Source organism: Hippopotamus amphibius, chromosome X, assembly GCF_030028045.1.
Source record: "Hippopotamus amphibius kiboko isolate mHipAmp2 chromosome X, mHipAmp2.hap2, whole genome shotgun sequence".
Taxonomy (NCBI): domain Eukaryota; kingdom Metazoa; phylum Chordata; class Mammalia; order Artiodactyla; family Hippopotamidae; genus Hippopotamus; species Hippopotamus amphibius.
Window position 1 is genome coordinate 131,715,663 of NC_080203.1, and position 25,800 is coordinate 131,741,462.

Genomic DNA, 25,800 nt, shown 5'->3' on the forward strand with positions numbered 1-25,800 from the left:
CGCTGCATCGTGGCACAAACCGTCTGTGTCAGCACAGCCCCTCGACTTCACTGTTTTGTGGGAAAGTGCTGTGAGGTGGGAAAGGGCATGGCTGGGTGCCAGTAAAACTTCATTTCCTGAAGCAGGTGGTGGCCCAACCCCTGACCTACAGCGCCACCCTGCCAGCCTCAATGTCCTTTTCTCTAAAATGAGGAAACTGAACATACTGCTAGCATGACCTTCCTACCCAAAAGGGTCATCGTAAAGATCAAACTAAATAGGACATGAGAGGCTGTTTAATGAACCACTAGGCCCTGTGCCATGGTGTTCATAATAATTATAGATATAAGCTTCTCATTCAGTCTACCAAACAAGTATTTTAAAATTTTTTTCTATTGAAGTATAGTCGTTTTACAATGCTGTGTTTAATCTCTGCTGCACAGCAAAGTGACTCAGTTATACATATATACAGACGTTGTTTTTCATAATCTTTTCCATTATTGTTTATCACGGGATATTGAATATAGTTCCCTGTGCTCTACAGTAGGTCCTTGTTGTTTATCCATTCTAAATGTAATAGTTTGCATGTACTAATCCTAAACTCCCATTCCGTCCCTTCCCTGCTCCCCAGCTTGGCAACCACAAGTCTGTTGTCTATGTCTTTGAGTCTGTTTCTCTTTTGTAGATAGGTTCATTTGTGTCACATTTTTGCTTCCACGTGTAAGTGCTATCCTATGGTAATGTGTCTTTCTCTTTCTGACAAAAGTATTTTTTATTGCCAGGCTTGGGTGTGACAGGTGCTGTTATCCTTTATAATAATTGCATGAGCTCTGGTTTCCAGTGCTGTAACCCTCAGAGGACAGCACAGTAGAGCCCACCCGCAGCCCACCACGGGGCACGAGATTTTCTTTTCTACTAACAGCTGTTTCTTTACAACTCTTTGGACTCGGACAGTTGACCTTACCATGGAGCACGTTTCGAACAGGTCAGAGATGAGAATAAAGGGCATTAGGATGAGTGGCAGCAGCTGTGGGGCCAGAAGCAAGTTTGATGTTTGAAACATATTTTTCCCGGGAATTTTTTCTTACATATTTGAGGATGATGGTGCTACGTGCTGAAACTAACAGACATAGGGCAAACCCACCCTGGGAAGACCCATGAGGAAGATTTTGGAATCCCAGGACTCGCGGCAGTAGCCCCCAGCTTATGGAATGCTGCCCATGAGGTGGGAATGTGGCACTGATTTTGAGGAATATGTTGCAAACAGCCAGAGGATTCATGGCCAGACGTATATAAAATGCACACGGGATAGAAGCTTGCACTGAGGAATGCTGGCGGCTGCGGCCGTTCGCAGTAACTTTGCTGGAATCAGCGTGCTCGAATGTTTGTGTGTGGCTGGTGGGAGGGACACAGCGCATGAGGGCGTGAATCAGGAGAGACATGTGCTGCATTTAGAACACCTGAGCGGGCGGGGTTATGGTTAGAGAGGAGCGAGTCACACTGAGAATTTAATCAAGTCGTTTGAGAAGCTATGTGTTTTCCCTAGTCATTTATCCAATCAGAATACGCTAACAAGAGCGAACAAAATTTGGAAAAAAGATTTTCAGTTCCCTGTAACCGCAGTCATTAGCCCCATGGTAAATTAGAACACTTTGCAATTTAATGAGTCAGATTGCCCTTCTTTTCCTTAAGTCAGATAAATCAGGTGCGCTTTCAGTTAAGTTACATGACACTCAGTACCTATTTTTAATTTCCCTTGATGAAACCTATAGGAATTTTTACATGATCGGTGAGATACTCTACTGAGGAATAGGAAAGGTAATTTTGGAAGGTGTCTTTTTTTTCCTCTCTAGGTATTATCCTATTCCAGAAATTGGTATCTACACCCAAAGCAATGAGGGAAGAAAAAAAAAGAGCTCCGGGACAATAAGGCACAGAACCAGATGCCTGGGGGCCTTCTCACTACAAACCTCCCTTTTCTAGACTGTGTTTGTATAGTCGTGTGTGTGTATATATGTATGCATGTTGACACATACACGTATTATGCACAAGCGTGTGTGTCTCTATAATAAACATATGTGTTTTGTTCTTCTAAAAATAATGACAATAAGTGAATTATCCAGGTTAGGCTCATCTTAATCCAGTCTACTTCTGTTTTCTCCTCCACCAAATGCAGTCCCCTCAACAGAAATTTTCAACACATTTTCACCTCTTATTTACTTACTTTTATTCCCTCTGGGGGGAGTTGGTGGCTGGCCAAGGGCTTTGTAAAAATGTGATACTGAAAATTAATAACCAGTTCTAAAAATCAAAACCAGAAAGACATTTTAAAAAAGACATCTTAGGAAAGATGAATGAACGTTCTTAACTGAGTTAAGGACACTTTATGCTAACCCGTGTCTCGCTCCTCACCCTACCGCCTTACTTTCTCCACGAAAGATTCTTTCGTGAGCAGTTCTCTACAATTTATGGCTTTTTTTTTTTTCTTGGCACGTCACCAGTAGGATAGTTCCAGTTTGGATACAGCTTGGAGCATTTGAACTTCAGTGTTGTGTGTTTGCTTATCTGTTTGTTTATTGTAAGAGCTGATTTCTGTTCATACGTGGGCTCGAGCAGAGTGAGACTTTTACCTTGAGACGGCATAAGGAATATTGTCTTTGTGTTTCTTCAGTCCTTTGCCAATGTACAGTTCTGCACAAGCCTCTAGAAGCTTCTCTGACCTGCTCTGTTCCTCCCTCTCTTTTGGGCTTGGGTCTGAAAGCACAGAATCTCTGTCTGAGTAATGTTACTGCTTACATAGCATCCCACCCACCCTGGCTCCCCCTCTCGCCCAGTTCTTCAAGGCTTGAAGACCTTATGCACTCAGGAACCACTTTGGAAATGAAAGTCTTTCTGGTGGTTCTGTTTATTTTTAAGTTTGCTCCAGAAAATACCGATTTCCAGTTCTTAGGATAGAAATGGAATCTCCTGGGACTGCCCTGGTGGTCCAGTGATTGACTCCATGCTTCCACTGCAGGGGGGCACAGGTTTCATCCCTGGTTGGGGACCTAAGATCCCACAGGGCGCAAGTTGCAGCCTCCTGTCGTGGGGGATGGTTGGTTCCGTGTCTGGCTAAACTTGGCTTTGCGTTCTGATTAGATGATGAATCCCAGCCTAATTACACATGGCTTCTTACACATGCGCCGTCATCACTAAAAATTTAGGTACTTCTTATGTGAAACGATCTACTTAAAACTTTTAAATGATTGGAGAGACTTCCTGATTCCATTCAGAGTTCTTTTTATATGGGTAAATAATATGCATACAAAAATTTGTTTTGCTTCTAAAACAAATCTAATCTGTGGTCCTCATAAGTAGTAACTCTGGGCGTTCCCAAGGTGTGCATTGTTAAAAGCAAGGGGTCCTGTTGGGAAATGCATGCTCACTTTCTATCTTCTTCACGTGGGAGGGATGTTGTCGACAGGTGCTGACGAGGGCCATTCTTTCCACAGAAGTGGGTGGATGGAGGCCTCACCAACAGCCTGCCCATCCTGCCTGTAGGCCGGACAGTGACCATCTCACCATTCAGTGGGCGACTGGACATCTCCCCGCAGGACAAAGGGCAGCTGGGTTTCTATGTTAACATCACCAACCAGGACATACTGGTGAGTAATGATGTTCACTGATACTTGGAGACTCCTTGTCTCCTAAAACTTTCCACACGCTTCCAAAATTTTGGCAACTCAATCTTATGTACAAATTGCATAAATATTTCAAATAATTTACAACATGTGTCATGCGTGTGGACCCGGGTATCTGTAGACTGTGAGGATGCAGTCTTTTTACTATTCATTAACTATTTGTGAAACATTTTCTTTTCCTTCACTTACTTTTCAGGTCAATACACTTGGCAGGATTTCAGTGCAATTTTAAATTAAATCACTTAGTTGTTTTTTTTTTTTTTTTTTTTTTTTAAGATGGCAGGATCTGAGTATGTAAAAACATCAGAGAAAAACTTGGGGACGTAACAGAATAACTTACATAAAGATGTTGATTCCCTCAATGGAGTATAATAGTTCTGAACAGGAGGTGATATCATATGCAGGGGACACTGGCAGTGTCTGGAGATGGTTTTGGTGGTCACATCTGGGGTGTGTACCAGAATCTAGGCGGTGGAGCCCAGCCGTGCTGCTCAGCATCACACAGTGCACAGGACACATCCCACCACAGAGGAGCATCCGGCCCAGGACATCAGTAGTGCCCAGGCTGAGAAACCCTCATGCAGTGTATGGGGGAGGTGAATTTTTAAGTTTAATTTTTTTCCTGGTTGGGTTTTTTTTTTTAATTGCTAATAGTACCTTTGATAGGAAAGCTTAGATTACAGAAATAACATCCATTTACCTGTACCGTAATATCCCACAGCTCCCATTTGTCTTTCTATCCTAGTTGTCCGTGGCAAACTTGGTGAGGCTTAACCAAGCCCTTTTCCCACCAAGCAGGAGGATAATGGAATCACTGTATCAACGTGGCTTTGACGACACCATCAAGTTTTTGCTTAAAGAAAGTTGGTTTGAATAGGACGCTTAAAACTTGGTAACACAGAACACATTTCAGACAGTTTCCGATGGAGGTTTCTAATTAAATCCTTTTTAAAAAACCTATCATAACTCTATCAGCTTTACTAGTTTTTGTAATGTTTGTAGTTTTTAATGTTTAAAGCATTAGTTGGTGCAAGGAAGTAAGAGGCATTTTGTTTTGAATTTGGCTACGTCATTAAGAAGGCTATACTCAGGCAATAAGGAATCTTTTCAAGAGAACCATCATGTCCTTTGAAAGCCCGTAGGAAATGTAAGAGGTTCTTTGGGAAACCACAGAATGTTGAAAATGAGGGTCGTGGTGTACACCGTCTCTGCACAGATAACCTGGCAGCACCCTTTACACGTGAAGTGTGGTGTTTCCGGCAGATACCGGTGTCCCGTAGCTCCAGAGCGGAAGGAGCCGCGTTCTCAGGCTGAACCAGGCTGGACCCCACTCCCTCTCGGGTGGGCCGGGAAGGATTTGAGAAATAGCATCTTGAAAGGCCTTTAACAAGGGGTGGAGGAACAAAGGCGTGCTTTTTCACAGGTGCGTACAGTTGCTTCTGGTGAGGAGACAGAAGGGTGACTAGCAGAGGGTAACCAGAAGCTCAGGAGATTTTGAAACGAGGTATGTTTTCCTTATTCCTTCCTCCCCCACGAGGCTGCCCACCAGCTAAGGTGATTACCACGCAATTTTGATGCCTCCCTGTTCTGAAACATAGGCTGTCGTTCATATTCTGTCTCGGTGTCTCCCAGCTCTTCATCTCTGTCCTGGTTTCTCCGTCTTTCTCTCCCTTGTCCTTGAAGGCCACACTTCACCAAGTGTCAGCCATTAGTCTGTATACTGGACACAGCTGCTCTAAGAACTTAAATGAATAAACTACTAAATTTTAGCCATGAAGAACCAAGTCAGCCAAGTAGCCCAGCAAATAAGAATTCAATCGAGAATCACCATTCATTATTTTTGTTTTTTGAATTTATTTTTATAAGTTTATTTATTGGCTGTGTTGGGTCTTCGTTGCTGCACACGGGCTTTCTCTAGTTGTGGTGAGCAGGGGCTACTCTTCATTGCGGTGCGCAGGCTTCTCATTGCGGTGGCTTCTCTTGTTGCAGAGCACGGGCTCTAGGCACACAGGCTTCCGTAGTTGTGGCTCATGGGCTCTAGAGCACAGGCTCAGTAGTTGTGGTGCACAGGCTTGGTTGCTGCGAGGCATGTGGGGTCTTCCCAGACAAGGGCTCGAACCCGTGTCCCCTGTATTGGCAGGCAGATTCTTAACCACTGCGCCACCAGGGAAGTCCCCATTCATTATTGTTGAATCCTACTATACTGACCCCAGGTCTTCCATTTCTTGAGGAGTCGTCCTCTCACTTGAGAACGTGTGTGTAGGTTTATACTAACTCAGGTACACACATCCTAAATCGTTCTTATGGTGCTTTCCCAAGCATGAACTCTTAATTACTAAGAAGCAGTGAGACAGACCAGTTTAATTGCATGTCTTTAATTGTTATGCATTTCTCTTGTCACCCTTTGAAACCATTCTTTAAGTCAGTTTTATGGTTCTTAGAAGCCCCAAATACACAACTTTTAGCACATAAACACCAACTACTGCCTGTTTTCTTACGAGCTATGCTGAGACTTATGTAGTGATGTTCCTTGGGGGTATGTGATTTTTCCTACTTTAGCAAACATGTAGTTAAATCTTAATATGTTGTTTTCATAAGTGACTTGAAGTAGATGGAGTCTCCGTTCTTACATCTGCTTATTCACTAGATTTTCCTCTTACCTGTTATTTTATGTGAATAATCTGTTTGTATGATATTTCAATAAATTATTTATTGATGCCTCCCCTGAGCAAAAACAAATCTTCATATGTTAGACTTTTTTAAAAAACGTAATGCATTTTATTTAATTTTTAAAGATTTATTACTTATTTATTTTTGGCTGCATTGGGTCTTTGCTGCTGCCACGTGTGGGCTTTTTCTAGTTGTGGTGAGCAGGGGCTACTCTTCACTGTGGTGTGCAGACTTCTCATTGCAGTGGCTTCTCTTGTTGTGGAGCACTGGCTCTAGGCACACGGGCTCAGTAGTTGTGGCTCATGCGCTCTAGAGCGCAGGCTAAGTAGTTGTGACACACTGACTTAGTTGCTCTGCAGTATGTGGGATCTTCCTGGACCAGGGATCGAACCTGTGTCCCCTTCATTGGCAGGTGGGTTCTTAACCACTGTGCAACCAGGGAAGTCCCCATGTTAGACTTTTAAAAAGCACGTCGTACCTACTACATATGTCTTTGACCATGTTAGTGGCTGGGACTTGCCTTGAAAAATCCCGTAAGATCCTTGAAAGATGGGTCCGCGGTGCAGCAGCTTTCTCACGTGGGGGATGTGGCGCGGTCATACAGCACCTCATCTGTAGCACCAGTGTCCTCCAGGTGTGCCATGCCAACTCGTCAACTGAGGCCAGTCACGGCGCATGCGCTGTGGTGGTCACCGTGCGTCCTCCCGCAGCTATACTGACAGAAACGTGCGCTAACCACAGGGTGGCCACGTTATTGGGATCAGCCCTTCAAAGCGCTGTAGCACTGGTGCATGGAAAATCTGAAGAGACTTTCTGACCCAGATCCTGATAGGTTTGCACGGTAATTACTGTGACTGGCAGCTTAATAAGTTCCCAGTTCCCTGTTGGGGCAATTTCCTAATATCTTTGAATCTGTCATTTAAAATTTCATTAGTCTCCTTCTTTTCAATAACACTCTTTACTTTGTAACTATGGTAACCCACTGCTTCCACTGACAATTAGAGAAAATAGATTTGGTTCTGAAGTTAAATAATGCGCTAAAGGAGCAAGCAGTATATTAAAAAAAAAGAAAAAACAACTCTTACATTCTGGTTTCCCAATATTGGGCATTGTGTGTGCATACCAGAAGCTTGCAGAGAAAGAGCTGGGAGGCTCTGAACATTGAATTATCATTCTAAACAGACACGGGCAGTTAAAATGGACAGATTTCATTTATGCTGCTTTTTTTCCCTGATGATTAAAACAGATACATATAATTACTTCTCTATATATGTATAAATATTAATCATAGAAGTGTTTCTGGATCTAGGCCATTACTTTTACAGTTGAAGAACCAATAATTAGGGAAATTCAGGGTTTTGAGGTTTTTCTTGCCTAAGTTAGGTCTACACTGTAGCAAAATAAAACTGAAATTTGAAGTAATTATCCACATAAGTTGAAACAGAAGGAAAAGCAATTAGTGCAGATCTGGAAAAGTGGGTAAATTTTAGTAATAATAATTGCTATTATATAAGGGTAATAGTAATTATTATTTCATTTTAATTTTATACCATAGTACTATTAACAGTAGTTACTATTACAGATTGACAGTTTAGGTGTGGGCTGAATTCACCACGTAATTGCTCAACTCTGCACTTAACTTTACCTCTGCTGACACAATTCAAAGCTTTACTGACTGAATGCTAATACATTTTATTTACAAACAACTTTAATTTCATTATTTTATTTATTTTTAGACTTATTTATTTTTCGTTGGCTGCACTGGGTCTTCGTTGCTGCGTGGGAGCTTTCTCTAGTTGCGGCAAGCAAGGGCCACTCTTCACTGAGGTGCTTCTCAATGCGGTGGCTTCTCTTGTTGCAGAGCACAGGCTCTAGGCGTGCGGGCTTCAGTAGTTGCAGCACGTGGGCTCAGCAGCTGTGGCTTATGGGCTCTAGAGCACAGGCTCAGTAGTTGTGACACGCTGACTTAGTTGCTCTGCGGCACGTGGGATCTTCCTAGACCGGGGATCGAACCCCTTGTCCCCTGCATTGGCAGCCGGATTCTTAACCACTGCGCTAGTAGGGAAGCCCCTAATACATATTTTTCTGTATCTTCACATATGTTTACTCAGGATAATTCTCCTGCTCTCTCTCTCTCTTTTAAATATCCCTTTCTCTTGACTGACTTCAAGAGGGGCAAGAATAGGATTCAATCTTTTCCTTGTTATAGAAAGCACCTCTGAGTATGCAGTCCTGCACAACTCATAATAGCATATCCACTTGATCTTGAAATAAGGTAGTTTTTCAAAAGCATGGATGAGGGAAGGGACCCATATCACTGCCACTTCTGATGGCTCCTTGCATGGGATGCATAGAAGCAATGGTAGCAGATGGATGATGTCATCATGCCTAGCAAGGCATCTTAGTCCATTCGGGCTGCTCTAACAGAGAAGCGCAGACGTTGCTCTCTGCTCTACACTAGGAAGTCCAAGATCAAGGCAGTGGCAGATTCAGTGTCTTCACACGGTGGAAAGGGTGAGGAAGCTTTCTGTGTCCTTTTGTAAGGACACTAATCCCATTCATAAGAGCTCCACCCTCACCATCTAACCACCTCCCAAAGGCCCCACTTCCTGTTACCATCACGTTAGGGGTTAGGATTTCAACCTGTGGTTTTTGTGGGGGGGGAGGGGACACAAACATTCTGTCTGTAACTGAAAGGGAGATAGATTTGCTGCTCTACAATGAGGGGAGGGAGGAATGTACATGAAATGGAGGTAATTCCCTCAGTTATCCCCTCTACTACCATTACTAGTGGACTAGTTAGTGGAGAACTGCTTTGACCATCTATGTCAGAAACAGGAGTACAGCTCAGTCAGGACTGAAGCTTTGGGTCATTGCACTGGAGGATGGGCTCTGATCACCGGAGGTGCCGGCGGAAGCAGAGAGATTGTGTGTTGGGGAATGAGTGAGCGGAGTCAGGCTTAGCTGAGGAGCTGTGACAGGCACAGGTGGACGTCCTGCAGCAAGGACAGGAGCAATGCTCGGGGATGGCCCACCTGATGCAAGACAGTTCTGAACCCCAGGCCTCCAGCACTGGTAACTGTGGGAGCCGCCGTCACGTCCTTCGAGTACACTCTCTCCGTGACTTTATTTGGCTACACTGCTTGGCTTGTGGGGTCTTAGTTCCACATCCTGTGATCGAACCCGGCCCCGGCAGTGAAAGGGCAGAATCCTAACCACTGGACCACCAGGGAATTCCATTTCTGTGACTTAAAGATAGCCAGAGCCAGTGTCTGCTACTTGCTACCAAAGTATAGTTTTTCTTGTTGTTGTTTTGTTTTTATTTTTTTATAAATTTATTTATTTATTCATTCATTCATTCATTGGCTATGTTAGGTCTTTGTTGCTGCACACAAGCTTTGTTTAGTTGCAGTGAGCAGGGGCTACTCTTCGTTGTGGTGTGTGGGCTTCTCACTGCAGTGGCTTCCCTTGTTGTGGAGCATGGACTCTAGGCGCGTGGGCTTTGTTGCTGTGGCATACGAGCTCAATAGCTGTGGCTCACGGGCTCTAGAGTGCAGGGTCAATAGTGGCGCACAGGCTTAGTTGCTCCGCAGCATGTGGGATCTTCCTGGAGCAGGGATCGAACCCATGTCCCCTGCATTGGCAGGTGGATTCTCAACCACTGTGCCACCTAGGAAGTCCCCAAAATATAGTTGATATAGTTAAAAGACATCAATTCCTCATCAACAGCTGGGGAAAAAGTAGATGATGCCTTACAAATTATCTTTCTCTTAATATCTTGTGTTTAAAAATCCCCGTGAAGGGAAGCACCGTCGCAGCTGTTTTATGGTAGCATCTCTGTCTTCCTAAAGCATCAGCATGTTGGTAAACACAAAAGGATTTCAGTGAGGTTGCATTTGACTCCGAATGAGGGGTGTGGCGCTTCACTGGCATTTACACGCAGTGTGAGGAGGAGCCGCATCATTTGAATGTGATAGTTTGAATATGAAGCTGAAGGAGATTGTACGGGCTGCTGTTACCATTCGTCATGTTTCACCATCAAGTGTGTTGTTAGCTTAGCAGCTTTGCAAATCCCTGCCTAACACACTGAGAACTGAATGTGTGATTGAATTTTACAATATGTGGTTTTACAACCTGAAAACTTGTTTCCCAACAAAGTAAGGTTATTTAATTACCCAGTATAACCAGCTATATATTGTGATGCTTGTGTCGGCTTAAAACAATGCACAACGAGAGAATTGCGAATTAAGTTTTATTTATGGCAAAGTGAGGACTGCAGCCTCGGAGACTGATCCAGAGAGGCAGGGGGAAGGTCAGTATATATGTGATTTTGGTGCAAGGGGTAAAACATGCACTCCAGCACATATTTTTTCAGAAGTCTCTGCTAGTCTTGTGAAGGTTTCTGCTAGTCGTGAGGAGCAGACATCACCATGAAGGATTTTAGTGCTTTTCTCAGACGTGAGGAGAGACAAGAATTGGGCTCCTAAAGTCTCCTGAAAATATGCAACTCTCAGAAGGCCTGTTCTGCCAGTTCTTCCCAGAGCATTGAGGGCCTCATTCCTGCTCTCCAGCCGGAACTCCTCTCAGGGGGTGTTGAAAGTCAGCAGCTGCAGCAGCCCGTGACTTAACCCTTGTAGAGGCAGATGGTGAGTGCTCATTGTAGTGGACTCTTGGTACACCGTTCTCGTCAGAGATTTCCAATCTTTCTTGAAGATGACCTACTTTATATGGTGATCCAATACCTATATGCATATAACTTACATACACATATGTATATGTAAGCTAAAAAATTAAAATAATTTCAAAAAAATTTGAAATTTTTACTGCATTTTATTAAAAAATATTGTCATGCCATTTAAATGATTTCACAACTGCTGAGTCAGGAGCTAGAGCTTGAAAACACTATTCTAACCCAATTTTAGAACATAAGAGTCACTGAAGTTCTCAGTTTGTGTTCAAAATGCCTTTATTTGAAAAATCACCCTTCAAATATGGCATGGTAGAATAAATAATCAGTACTATATTTGAAATATTTATTTCCCCTCTCAGCATAAGTTCTTAAATATATTTTATCTAACTTTATGGCTATAGAACATTGCACAGAAATACTTTCTGCCACAAAACCACAATAGTTCTCTATTAATGTATTATTTTACTACCTGCTGTAAGAGAGTTATAAATAAAAATTCCTTAGTTTATTTCACCTGTAAAAACCTACTGAAGTGGTGATAGTAATCCCATAATGGAAGTCTTTAATCAATTAATTATATAACTGAAAAAGTAATTTTCATTTTTCAGCCACATTGTGGATTTTCAAATAGTGACTTTAGCTTTAAATATATAAAGAGTTGAGATATAGGTCATGGTCACCTTTGAGCAGTGATTATGTAATCAGTTGGCTAGATTCTCTCGAACAATGTAGTATTCCAAGCTCATCCAATTTTTGTGTGAAGAAGTACAGTTGATTTCATTGTCATTTGTTATTTTATAGACCAACAACATATATTTGTTATGTTTTATAATGCCTGCACTCTCCCTGTCAGTAAAATATAATCAACTTGCTGTTAAAAATGAATGCATATGGAGTTAGAATCAACTTCATGTGCAGTATGGTGAAATACTTTGCTTTAAGATCTTTCTGTAATTCAAGTTTTACACTGATCTATCCCGTTTTCTCAGAGGCAATAATTTATTCACTGACATCCATATTATTTTAACAGTGTCGTTTAAGTATTGGCTATTACCAGGAGGATTGAAGTGGCACCAATGTAGTTTTCACGTACACTTCAAAATACCAGTGATTTGCAAGACGTTTACATGCATTAGAAGGACCAGACAAAAGATGTTTCACCTGTTGCTTTCAGGTCTGTGGCATCAGTATTGATTGAGAATTTAGTGTGTGCCCGCATCTGTGCTAGAAGGTTGAGGTGTGAAAGTGAACAAACAGAATAGGTCCGTACCTTCATGGAATATTTATTTTACTGGGTAAGATAGTAGATGAGTAAGTAAAGTTTTAAAAAATGCAGGTAGTATTAAATTATAAAAACAAACAGAATACTGTGCTATAGAATACCAGGAGTGGCCTCAGACAACGTGTCACCGGTTCTTCCACTGGCACCTTCCTAGGAGTTCAGAACCTGGCTCCATTTCCTCCAGGTGTTCTATTGCCATTTGCTGGGAAGTTACCACATGTTTGTCACTGTCCTGCGGATCCCCCACATTCTTGTGCGTGACACCTGCCGAACCCCGTGCAGGTGCCATTGTGTACACACTGTTAGAGATGCCGCTTTGTAGCAGTTGGGTTGCTCCTGTGGGTGGGGGCGTGCTGTGGTGGTGGATCTTCTTTGGATGCTTTTCCTCTTGGGTTGGCTTGGTAAGGTTCGGGCACAGGTAATGCAGAATCATGAATCATGATAAAACATTTTCATTTTGCTGTGTGGGTGGTCAGAAACGTTCTGCGTGCTGTATCCGAGAGAGAGAGGAGTCCATAACCACCCGTCTCTCCTTTTATATCACAACCCCACCCTATTTCTCTGCTTTATTTTATGAAAAGGAACTTTCCTTTTGAAAATAGTCTATTTACTTCCACACTATTTTTCAATAGTGGAAAAAGAAAGAAATATTCAAAGGGACAACCTCATATTTCACACCTTAATTTAACTGTTGACAATTAGCACATTAGCTTCAACATTTAAAAAACACACAAAAATACTACATTTTAAAGCTAAGTCTCCTCCTTTTATTTCCTCTCCCTCTTGTTTCCCGGAGGTAACAATTATACTGAAACTGGCCTTAATAAATACATACCCACAAACATACACAAACACACATACAGATATAACAAAATAGAGTATTTTTGTATGCCTTTTAATGTTTACATAATGTCATCATTCAGTGGGTATCCCTTTTTCTCCCCCTCAGATCTTTGTTGGAGTATAATTGTTTTACAGTGTTGTGCAGTTTCTGCTGTACAATAGAGTGAATGGCCTGTATGTACACATATATCCCCATATCCCCTCCCTCTTGAGCCTCCCTCCCACCCTCCATATCCTACCCCTCTAGGTCATCACCCGTCATGGAGCTGAGCTCCCTGTGCTCTGCAGCAACTCCCCACTAGCCATCTATCTGACACTTGGTCGTGTGTATATGTCAGTGCTACTCTCACTTTTTAACTCATTTTTCTCACTTGACCTTTTATCCTCAAGGTGGATCCCTGCTATACACATAGGTCAGGCTCAGTCACTTCACCTCTTGTATCAACATATCACAGTTTCTTTATCCATGTTTCTGTTGATAGACATTGCAGTTGTTTCAAGTCTTCAACCCTTACAAACCCTTGGTACCACCCTCCTCAGACATGTTTCCTTGTACCATGTGTGTAAAAGTCAAGGGTGCCTGTGCACAGCTGGAACCACTAGGTCCTCACAGGTTACACAGAGCTTCACCTTGAGTAGATATTGCAAATTCCTCTCCAAACCAGACGCACCTCCTTCTCACACATAGCACGGAACAAGAGGTTCTATCACTCCTCATTTTTATCTATACTCGGCTTCCTCAGACTAATTTTTTCGAATCGTATTTTTGCTTCAATTTACATTTCCTTGATTACTAGCCAGGTGGACATTTTTATACAATAGTAACTTTAAAGAAACATAAATATTGGCTGTTGAGTAACATTTTCCCCAGACACCTGTGAGTCAGTTCCCCCATCTGCTGTCCCACCAACCCGCCAAGCACTTTCCCTCGTACTTCCTATAAATAAGGACATTCCCCTACACAAGCACAATATAATAATCAAAATCAGGGAATTGATATTGAGTCCTCAGTCAACTGAAGTTTCACCAATTGTCCCAAGAATGTCTTTTATGACAAAAGAACTCAGGTAAGAATCACGAGTTCCACTTGGTCTTCCTGTCTCTTCAGGGTCCTTCGGTCTAGATCATTTTATAATCTTTTTTTTTTTTTTTTTTTTGACTTCATGGATTTGGGAGTTTGAAAGATTACGGGTCTGGTATTGTATTCGTTTCCTGGGGCCGCGGTAACAAGTACCACAAACTGGGTAGCTTAAAACAGCACAAAGTTATTCTTTCACAGTTCGGTAGAGCAGAAATCCAAAAGTCAACATGCTGGCAAGGTTGGTTCTTTCTGGAAGCTTTGAAGAAAAATCTCCAGGACCTCTCCCCTAACTTCTTGTGGTTGCCAGCAATCCTTGGCTTGTGGCAGTATCACTCTAATACCTGCCAGTCTTCACAGGAGCTTCTTCCCTGTGTGTGTTCCTCTGTCCTCTTACCTTCCTATAAGGACACCAGTCACTGGACTTAGGGCTCATCCTACATTTAGGATGATCTCATCTTGATATTGTTAATGACTTTTACCTGCAGAGACCTAGTTCCAAATAAGGTCACATTCTGAGATGCTGGGTAGACACGAATACTAAGGGATATACTATTCAACCCACTACAGTTATTTTCTAGGACTACCCTCATTTGGGGTCTCTCCGCTGTGCTCTCATGATTGGCAGGGAACTCACAGGTGTGATGCTACCGTCTCATTGTCTCTTACTAGAGAAGTGACTTGATCTTGGTTGAGAGTGATGTCTGCCAAGCTTCTTCCCAATGAAGTTACTCCATTCCGTCTTATGTGAACTACTTCGTGGGGAAGTATTTTAAAATCATGGAAATATCATGTTCTTTGCCAAGACTTCTATTTGTTTATATCTGTTTGTTTGGACTCGTGATTTCCTCTTCTATTTAATGCATTATAATCTGCTATCATCATCATGCATTTTTATTCTCAGATTTTCCTCAGTTTGGTCAGTGAGAGCCTATTTTGGCTGATTCCTCTCTCTTTTTTTTTAAGTTGAAGTATACTTTACAATATTGTGCCAATCTCTGCTCTACAGCAAAGTGACTTAGTTATACACATATATACATTCTTTTTCATATTCTTTTCTAGTATGCTTTATCACAGGATACTCAGTATAGTTCCTTGTGCTCTACAGTAGGTCCTTGTTTATCCATCCTACATGATAGTTTGCATCTGCCAACCCCAAACTCCCAATCTATCCCTCTCCCTCACTCCCTCCCCCTTGGCAACCACAAGTCTGTTTTCAATACTGTGAATCTCTTTCTGTTTTGTAGATAACTTCATTTGTGCCATATTTTGGATTCCACCTGTAAGTGATATCGTAGGGTATTTGTCTTTCTCTTTCTGACTTACTTCACTTACTATGATAATCTCTAGGTCCATCCGTGTTGCTGCAAATGTCATTATTTCATTTTTTTTTAATGGCTGAGTAATATTCCATTGTATACACGGGCCACACCTTCTTTACCCATTCCTCTGCCAGTGGACATGTAGGTGGTTTCCATGTTTTGGCGATTGTGATCCTGTATCCTTTGGACAGATCCTCATCCATCTTTGAGCAACTCCTGGCTTTCTGGAACAATATTCTCCAGGGTTCTCTTGTACCTTCTCTGTGCCAGCCCTGGAATCAACTATTTCTCCAAAGGTTGTAATTCCTTAGGGTAGAAAATGGTATCTATATGTATGGTGTGTATAAATAAAGCTTATCAGCCAAATAACAGTCTTATTGGCATGACGCTGTTCCCTGGTCCTCTCAGTGAAGGGTGATAGGGAATGTGGATGTACATGTGTGTGTGCGTGCAGATACCAACATTCACATCTAGCTATATTTTTTTCTTTATGTCTGTATCTGTTTATCTAATATATACGAGCTCTCCTTGCTTGCTTACTTTGTTGTGATGTCTTGTTTGTCCATCGCTCAACAACTGGATTCTGATAGTTCAGCAACAAAATTCTAAATTAAGTCACTATGCAAATTGCCAAGAAGAAAAAAAATTTGGTCCAATGCATTAATTTGATAACTTACTATATGTATGCTAGATTAATAAAATATTGACACTTAAGAATAAAAAAAGGTTTCCATTAAAAATCATTAAAAAAAAATCACTCAGACAAATGACAAGCTTATGCCTAGTAATAAAGTGTTAAAGACGTTCCATTAAATCAGGAATAAGACAAGTAAGCCTGGCATCTCTGCTACTATGCTAGTGGTTTTGGAAGCTCTAGAAAATACAGAACCAAAGATAAATAAAAGCTAAAGAAATGTGGGAAAAAAACAGCAAAACCATTATAATTTGTAAGTTGCGTCCAGGACTGTGCACGTGACCTAACACACCACAGATGCTCAATGACTTTTTTTTTTTTTTATTTTTTATTTTTGGGGGGTACACCAGGTTCAATCAACTGTTTTTATACACATATCCCCATATTCCCTCCCTTCCTTGACGCTCCCCCCTCGAGTCCCCAATGACTTTTTTTTTTTTTAAAGAGAATCCTTTTTTTAAAAAAAATTTATTTTATTTATTTATTGGCTGTGTTGGTTCTTTGTTGCTGCACACGGGCTTTCTCTAGTTGCTGAGAGCGGGGGCTGTTCTTCATTGTGGTGTGAGGGCTCATTGTAGTGGCTTTTCTTGTTGTGGAGCATGGGCTCTAGGCGCATGGGCTTCAGTAGTTGTGACTCACAGGCTCTAGGGCACAGGATCAGTAGTTGTGGTGCACGGGCTTAGTTGCTCCGCAGCATGTGGAGTCTTCCCAGAGCCGGGCTTGAACCCGTATCCCCTGCACTAGCAGGCAGATTCTTAATCACTGTGCCACTAGGGAAGTCCCAGATGCTCAGTATTGAGGAATCAGTGAATGATTCTGTGCCTAGAAATCCAAGATAATCAACTGGAAAGTGTTACGAGAAGTTAAAAGAATTCATTAAAAATGCTATAATGTATGAAAATTAATAGTACCTTTATACCAGCAGAAATTAAAAAGTGGAACAATGCATTCACTGTAGCAAAAAAGATAGGGGATAGGAACTTCCATGGTGGAGCAGTGGTTGAGAATCTGCCTGCCAATGCAGGGCACATGGGTTTGATCCCTGGTCCAGGAAGATCCCACATGCCACAGAGCAGCTAAGCCCCTGGGCCACAACTACTGAGCCTCCACTCTAGAGCCCTTGTGCCACAACTACTGAGCCCGCATGCTGCAACTACTGAAGCCCATGCACCTAGAGCCCATGCCCCACAACAAAGAGAAGCCACCACAATGAAAAGCCTGTGCACCGCAATGAAGAGTAGCCCATACTCGCCACAACTAGAGAGAGCCCATGAACAGCAACAAAGACCCAACACAGCCAAAAATAATAAATTAAATAAATAAAGTAAAATCTAAAAACAAAAAAGTGAGCATAACCTGTTAAAAACGTGCAAGACACATATGAAAACACTACATATTTGCCTACTTATGTGATAATGTAATTTTCTCAGATGGGAAGATTACACCCTGTGTGGTGTATAGTCTTATTAAGCCACATGTTTTACAGACTTCGATCACATGCTCAATATTTTTGCTTTCAAAATGTGACAAATAGTAACATTCATCTGCAGAATAAATGCTCAATGATAGCCAAGAAAGGATAAGTAATTTTTTTCTTTATATTTTGTTGGGAGACTTTTAATCACAGTCTCAATTTCAGTGCTTGGGATTGGAATATTTTATTTTTTATTAAACTTGGTTTACAATGTTTTTGTTTCAGGTGTACAGCAAAGTGATTCAGTTATACATATATATGTATATATTGATTTTTTTTTAATCAATAAAATACTGAATATAGCTCCCTATGCTACACAGTAGGTCCTTGTTGGTTTTCTATTTTATATATAGTAGTATGTATCTGTTAATCCCAACCTCCTGATTTATCCCTCCCCACCTTTCCCCTTTGGTAGCCTTAAGTTTGTTTTCTATGTCTATGGGTCTATTTCAGTTTTGTATGTAAGTTCATTTGTATCATATTTTTTCTTTTTTTTAGATTCCACATGTAAGTGATTATTGTGTGATACTTGTCTTTGTTTGGCTTACTTCACTTAGCATGATAATCTCTAGGTCTATCCATGTTGCTGCAAATGGCATTTTATTCTTTTTGATGGTTGTGTAAGATTCCATTGTACATATATTACCACATATTCTTTATCCATTCATCTTTTAATGGACATTTAGGTTCTTTCCATGTCTTGGCTGTTGTAAATAGTGCTGCGGTGAACATTGGGGTGCATGTATGTTTTCAAGTTATGGTTTTTATCCAGATATATGCCCAGGAGTGGGATTGCTGAATCATATGGTAGCTCTGTTTTTAGTTTTTTAAGGAACCTCCATACTGTTCTCCACAGTGGCTGCACCAACTTACATTCCCACCAACAGTGTAGGAGGGTTCCCTTTTCTCCACACCCTCTCCAGCATTTGTTATTTGTAGACTTTTGATGATGGCCATTCTGACTGGTGTGAGGTGGTACCCTCACTGTAGTTTTGATTTGTATTTGTCTAATAATTAGCAATTTTGAACATCTTTTTTACGTGCCTGTCGCCATCTGTATGTCTTCTTTAGAGAAATGTCTATTTAGATCTTCTGCCCATTTTTTGATTGGGTTTTGTTTGCTGCTTTGTTTTGGATATTGAGCTGCATGAACTGTGTATTTTGGAAATCAGTCCCTTGTTGATCACATCATTTGCAAATATTTTCTGCCACTCTCTAGGTTGTTTTTTTGTTGTTGTTCATGGTTTCCTTTGCTGTGCAATAGCCCTTAAGCTTAATTAGGTCCGATTTGTTTATTTTTACTCTAGGAAATGGATCAAAAAATATATTGCTGCAGTTCATGTCAGTGTTGTGCCTGTGTTTTTCTCTAGTTTTATAGTATAATTTATGTCTAATTCATCTTGAGTTTATTTTTGTGTATGGTATTAGAGAATGTCCTGATTTCATTCTTTTACATGTAGCTGTCCAGCATCACTTATAGAAGCAACTGTCTTTTCTCCAGTGTATATTTTTGCCTCCTTTGTTGCAGAATAATTGACCATAAGTGTGTGGGTTTATTTCTGGGCTTTCTATCCTGTACCACTGACCTATATCTCTGTTTTTGTGCCAGGACTGTACTGTCTTGATTACTGTAGTTTTGTAGTATAGTCTAAAGTCAGGGAGTGTGATTCCTCCAGCTCTGTTCTTGTTTCTCAAGATTGTTTAGGCTATTTGGGGTCTTTTGTGTTTCCATACAAATTTAATAATTTTTTGTTCTAGTTCTTTGAAAAATGCCATTGGTAATTTGATAGGAATTCCAATGAATCTATAGATTACCTTGGGTAGTATACTCATTTTGACAGTTTGATCCTTCCAATCCAAGAACATGGTTCATCTTTCTACCTATTCATGCCATCTTCAATTTCTTTCATCAGTGTCTTACAGTCTTCACACTACAGGTCTTTTGTCTCCTTAGGTTTATTCCTAGGTATTTTAATTTTTTTGAGGCAGTGGTAAATAGGAATGTTTCCTTAATTTCTTTATGATTTTTCGTTACTAATGTATGGAAATGGAACAATTTCTTTGTTGTAATTTCATATCCTGCAATTTCACCAAATTCATTGATGAGCTCTAGTAGTTCTGTGGTAGTGTCTGTTTTTTAAATAAGATTACAGTTTATTTGTTCTCACTCTTTTGAGGGTTTCTCTATGTTCTTGTGTAATATTCTGGGACTTCATATTTTGTGCCTTATGACTGTTTGGTTTTGTGTTTTGCTTTGTTTTGTTTTTTTGGCACACTGCGGCATGTGGGATCTTAGCTCCCTGCCCAGGGAACCCTCACTGCTTGCATTCAAAGTGCAGAGTCTTAAACACTGGACCACCAAGGAAGTCCCCCAGTAATGCCCTTAAGATTTCCTATGTATAGTATCATGCCATCTGCAAACAGTGACAGTTTTACTTCTTTTTCAATTTGGATTCCTTTTGTTTCTTTTTTCTTCTCTGACTGCCATGGCTAGGACTTCCAAAATTATGTTTAATAAAAGTGGCAAGAATTGACATCCTTGTCTTGTTCCTGATCTTAGAGGAAATGCTTTCAGCTTTTCACTGTTGAGTATGATGTTAGCTGTGGGTTTGTCATACATGGCTTTTATTATGTTGAAGTAGGTTCCCTCTCTGCCAACTTTCTGGAGAATTTTTATCATAAATGCATGTTGAATTTTATCAAAAGCTTTTCTGCTTCTATTGGGATGATCATACGGTTTTTATTCTTCAGTTTGCTAATGTGGTGTATCACACTGATTTATGAATATTGAAAAAATCCTTGCATCCCTGGGATAAATCACACTTGATCATGGTGTAAGATCCTTTTAATGTACTGTTGCGTTCAGTTTGCTAGTATTTTGTTGAGAATTTCTGCCTCTATGTTTGTAAGTGATACCAGCCTGTAATTTTCTTTTTTTGTGATATCTTTATCTGGTTTTGGTATCAGGGTGATGGTGGCCTCATAGAATGAGTTTGGAAATGTTCTTTCCTCTGCAATTTCCTGGAATGGTTTCAGAAGGATAGGTGTTAATTCTTCTATAAATGTTTGATAGAATTTACCTGTGAAGCCATCTGGTTCTGGACTTTTGTTTGTTGGAGGATTTTTAATCATGATTTCAATTTCAGTACTTGTGATTGGATCTATTTATTGTTTCCATTTCTTCCCAATTCTTCTTGGAAGATTTTACGTTTCTAAGAATTTGTCCATTTCTTTTCGGTTGTCCATTTTATTGACAACTAGTTGCTTACAGTAGTCTCTTATGGTCCTTTGTATTTCTGTGATATCGCTTGTAACTTCTCCTTTTTCATTTCTAATTTTATTCATTTGGGCCCTCTCCCTTTTCTTCTGGATGAGTCTTGCTAAAGGTATATCAATTTTGTTTATCTTTTCAAAGAACCAGCCTTTACTTTCATTGATCTTTTCTATTGTTAGTCTCTATTTCATTTATTTTTGCTCTGATCTTTATGATTTCTTTCCTTCTACTAACTTTGGGTTTTGTTTGTTCTTCTTTCTCTAGTTGCTGTAGGTGCAGGGTTAGGTTGTTTGAGATTTTTCTTGTTTCCTGAGGTAACCTTGTATTGCTATAAACTTCTCTCTTAGAACTGCTCTTGCTATGTTCGATAAGGTTTTTTTTTGTTTTTTTTTTTGTTTTTTGTTTTTATTGGCTGCATTTGGTCTGCGTTGCTGCATGCACGCTTTCTCTAGTTGCAGGGAGCAGAGGGCTACTATTCGTTGTGGTGTGTGGGCTTCTCATTGCTGTGGCTTCTTTTCTTGTGGAGCATGGGCTCTAGGCACGTGGGCTTCAATACTTGTGGTGTGTGGGCTCAATAGTTGTAGCTCGCAGGCTCTAGAGCAAAGGCTCAGTAGTTGTGGTGCATGGGCTTAGTTGCTCTGAGGCATGTGGGATCTTCCTGGACCAGGAATTAAACCCAAGTCCCTTGCATTGGCAGGAGGATTCTTAACCACTGTACCACCAGGGAAACCCTGTGTCCCACAAGTTTTGATCAAAGAGAACAAAAGAGGAAAGGAAGAAACAATTCCTACATAAACAAATCCAGGGAGTTCCCTGGCAGTCAAGTGGTTAGGACTCAGTGCTTTCACTGCCATGGGCCCAGACTCGAACCCTGGTCACAGAAGTAAGATCTCAAAAGCTGCGTGGAGTGGCAAAAATAAAACAAAAAAACACAGATCCAAACAATTAACAAAAAAGGATAAGTAATTTCTAAGTGTCTTGTCTGTTTTTCTAAGGAAGCATTACAGATACTATTTAAGGAAAGCTTAATAGATAACTTTTAGAACAGTTAATTGTCAAAAATTTTTGATGCACGTGAAGGAAACCCAATTCAAAGTATCTTCAGCCAAAGAGTGTTAAAAGGAAGAGGAAGGAATCACGGGAACATTTGGCATCCAGAGCAGGTTCTGTCTGGAACACATAGCTGCCCAAATGGGGTCACCAGATACTCACTATCTTTAGTACAGCTTTTCCCCACCCTGTATGGTGGCTGCCCTCTGAGCAAAACTTGTATTCTTTCCATATTAGTGGCCACAGGGCATAGGGAGGATACGTATTTTTTAATAGACTTGATAGAAAATTCTTAGAGGCAGGTCTGATTGGGTCACCTGCCATCTCTGACGTCCTGTAGGCTTGAGGGCTGGATATTCTGACACTTCAGGCTTTGAGGCCATGTTCACCTTTTTGGCATGAGGCTCAAACATTATGGAAAGAGGTAAATAGTGAAATATTTTTATTACTGGCTTTTTAAGCTCTTTTTTGGAGTATAATCACTTCACAATGTTGTGCCAGTTTCTGCTGTACAACAAAGTGAATCAGCTGTATTTATACATATATCCCCATAATCCCTGCCTCCCGTGGCTCATTCCCACCCTCCATATCCCAGCCCTCTAAGTCATCACCCATCATCGAGTTGATCTCCCTGTGTTATGCAGCAGCTTCCCACTAGCTATCTGTTTTACATTTGGTGGGTATATATATGAACCCAGTGACAAGAATAAAGACGTAGATGTAGAGAAGTGAGAGAGTAGCATTACTGGCTTTTTATAAAGAATAAAATTGATATTTGCACAATAATGCTATTAAAAGAATCTCTTCCTCCAGGGAACCCAGAGTTGTATATTTTCATCATATGGGTAGTCAACTGTGTTGAATTCAGCAGAGGTCAGTTAAAACACCCATGGGGAAGACACCGTATATGACCTCACAGAGAGACTAGCCATGAGGGCCCATTTTGTGGAGGGATGGGCTCAGGAAAATAGCATTTAGCTGAAGAGGGAAAAGAGATGAAAATATGAAGACAAGGTTCTAGTCTTCATTTTGAAATGACAGCTGGTGAAAAAAACCCAATACGTCTTTGAGTAATGATGCTTTAGGCCCTTACATTTCAAAGTACAGTCCTGGGTGTTGCTTGACAACTTGTTAGAAATGCAGAATCTCAAGGTTCTGCCTCAACCTCACAAACAGAGTCTGCATTTTAAATATATTCCCAAGTGATTCACTGAGTCTTGGGAAATGCTTTTTAGATGGTGCATTGCACAGTGATGGGGATGAGAAGTTGTTCTGGGAGGATAGTAAGTGGCAGGTTATACAGTGTTGCCGTATTTCATAGGCAGATTTTTTCCCAAGGTGTTTGATATTAAAGAGGTGGAGAGAGCACAGTAAACTTGAAAGTTAGATGTGTAGATAGATGCTACTTTCAGTTGGGGTCAGTAGGGAAATTGGGAAAAAGTGTCTGGCATCTTTGTCAGCACATGAGGAAGATCCAGTGGATGGAGGAAAGGAAGAGATTATCAAGAGCAAGTTTCTGGTGGAAGCTGAGCCGAAGGCACTGGTGCGAGACTGAGAAGGAGCTACTTTAGAGAAGCGAGATCTCAGGAAGGGAGATGTGGACTAAAACACGGATTTTTTGGGTAGAGAAGAGAAAATGAACAGGATATTGGCTTTCACTTCAGGATAAAAGACAAAGCATCTAAGTTTAGAACAGCTATGTAAAAAATGTGAGTCTGTGAGGCTAGTCGAGATCATTTATTTTGACTATTTGTTGAAAACAATAAATTGCTCTCGTGGCTTTGTACCAGAATTCAAGAGCCGACTCCTGCAAACAGAATAAGGACTCTGATGGTGGGAAATTGGAGACAGGAGAGAGGAAGGTCGCGGTGTGAAGTATCCTAGGATGCTAACAATGCACTCTGGTGTCAGAGCTGCCCTAGATGTGGTTGGAGGGAATAATGGGTTGGGAGAAATGAGTTGTGGGTCTGGGAGAGACACATGGAAATGCCACAACCTCAGGATACTTTCCTTCTGATGGGAAATTCTATAAAACATTCTGTACATAACAACTGTAGTGTTGATGAGCCAGTTTCTAAACTCATTAGAGAAAACTGCTTTGCTTTGACATGAATAGAAAATGAACGTCTAAATTCCATTTCCATTTAAGAAAAAAGCCTATTAATAAGTGATAGGATGTTTCTGCAGTAACTTATTTTAATGATCAGTAATGACAGAATCACTTTAGCAGTTTACTTAATAATTTACAGTTTAAGATTTTATAGTTTGTTATATTCTTATACACAAATTTTGCAAAAATCTTACTTTTCAAATTGTGTTAAATTAGTTTTAGTTTCAAAATGTTTGCTAGTGAATTCACTTTTCTGCTCTGCTATGCCATCGTGGTAACAGTTTTCTTCATTTCCTCACCTGCTTAAATATCATGCTTCCCCAGTTTTTCTCAGAATCACCCTATAACCTCACCTTCCACACCACGGAGGAAATTTACTCTGTAGCCCCACACCTCTTATCTTTTCAGGGAGCGCTTCCCATCATTCACCTACTGTCCCCTTCATCATCACCCTCTCCATTTCTCTTTGGTACTTTCTATCAGCACCAGGCTTCAGTGCCTCCCCTATGAAAAGTGAAAAGTTCTCCATGGCCGCACTCCCCATTGAGGCAGCACCATCTCTCTCTACTCCCCTTCAGAGCCAGACTTGTCCCACCTCCATTGCTCACCTTCCATAAACCCTCTTCCCTCCTAGCCTGGCCTGTGCGCTCCGTCCCTCCATCAGGGCTGCTCCTGCCAAGGGGAAACGTGTAAGGAGACAAACCCAGGGGTGTTTTCATCGCTGATCTTACATGGTGTCCTGGCAGTATTCCACATGCTCTCCCCAAACATGCATGTTCTCCTGTGCTTTTCCTCCTACATCCCTGGATGCTGTTCTTAGTGTCCTGAGTTAGCTTCTTCCACACAACCTCTTAAGGTTGTGGCATCTCAGATCATCTTGCAAGCACTTAGACTTTGCCGCACATTCTTCTCAGCAGGTTAGTAGATCTACAAATGGGATCAGTCAATGACACCGAAGCTCTAGCTCTGGTCCAGACTTTTCATCATATGACCCCGAGACCCGTTTATCCAACGGCCTATCAAATGCCTCAACATGGCTGTCTCTGAGACACCTTCAGACTTCTCTTTATACCCACCATCACTTTGAAACCCTCAATTATCCTTTTCTTTTTCAAGTGGCTTCCACCTCCCATCCAGACGTAGGATTAAGCAAATATAGGTTTCAATTTCACTTACTGTCCTTTGATTTTTCATTTCTTCATCTTGTTCTTTCAGTAGCTGAATTGTAATACCTCCTTTCCTTTTGATGGTGAACATCTCTTTTAAGAATTAGTTCTGTTGATAACCAACAGATACTTTCATGGAGTGATCTTGTTTGTTTCCTATTATCTAATTTAAATATTTTTAGATCACATATTTTCAACTAGTGATGACATCCTCCATATTTACAGGATCTTATTTATCATATTCCAGAGGGGATTGTGTCCTTAGTTTTTTCTCCTATACCAACATGTATTTCTAGAGTTGAATTTTAATCTTATCCATTTCTACTTGCTATAAACAATCTGAGATATTGATGTATCTGTCCTTTTTAATTTTGATTCTTAAATATAAAAAACATTTATGTGCATGAAGAACACTGCTGTTTTTACTTTGATACCTAATGTGCTACTATAGCATTCTTCTAAATATCCATATTTTATTTATATAGTCA

General features: G+C 40.8%; 1 protein-coding gene across 7 annotated transcripts in view; it reads left to right on the forward strand.

Annotated features, from left to right (window-relative positions):
* PNPLA4 (patatin like phospholipase domain containing 4) overlaps window positions 1-25,800 on the forward strand; it is an 84,643-nt gene that overhangs the window by 23,469 nt on the left and 35,374 nt on the right. For 5 of the 7 annotated variants that reach the window (XM_057719063.1, XM_057719060.1, XM_057719061.1 and 2 more), the window contains 2 exons: window positions 3,471-3,623; window positions 4,405-5,136. In XM_057719063.1, the coding sequence (XP_057575046.1) occupies window positions 3,471-3,623; window positions 4,405-4,536 (285 nt within the window). In that variant the 3' untranslated portion in view covers window positions 4,537-5,136. Of the gene's footprint in view, window positions 1-3,470; window positions 3,624-4,404; window positions 5,137-25,800 lie in introns of those variants that run through there. The other 2 variants (XM_057719058.1, XM_057719059.1) reach the window with 1 other exon arrangement.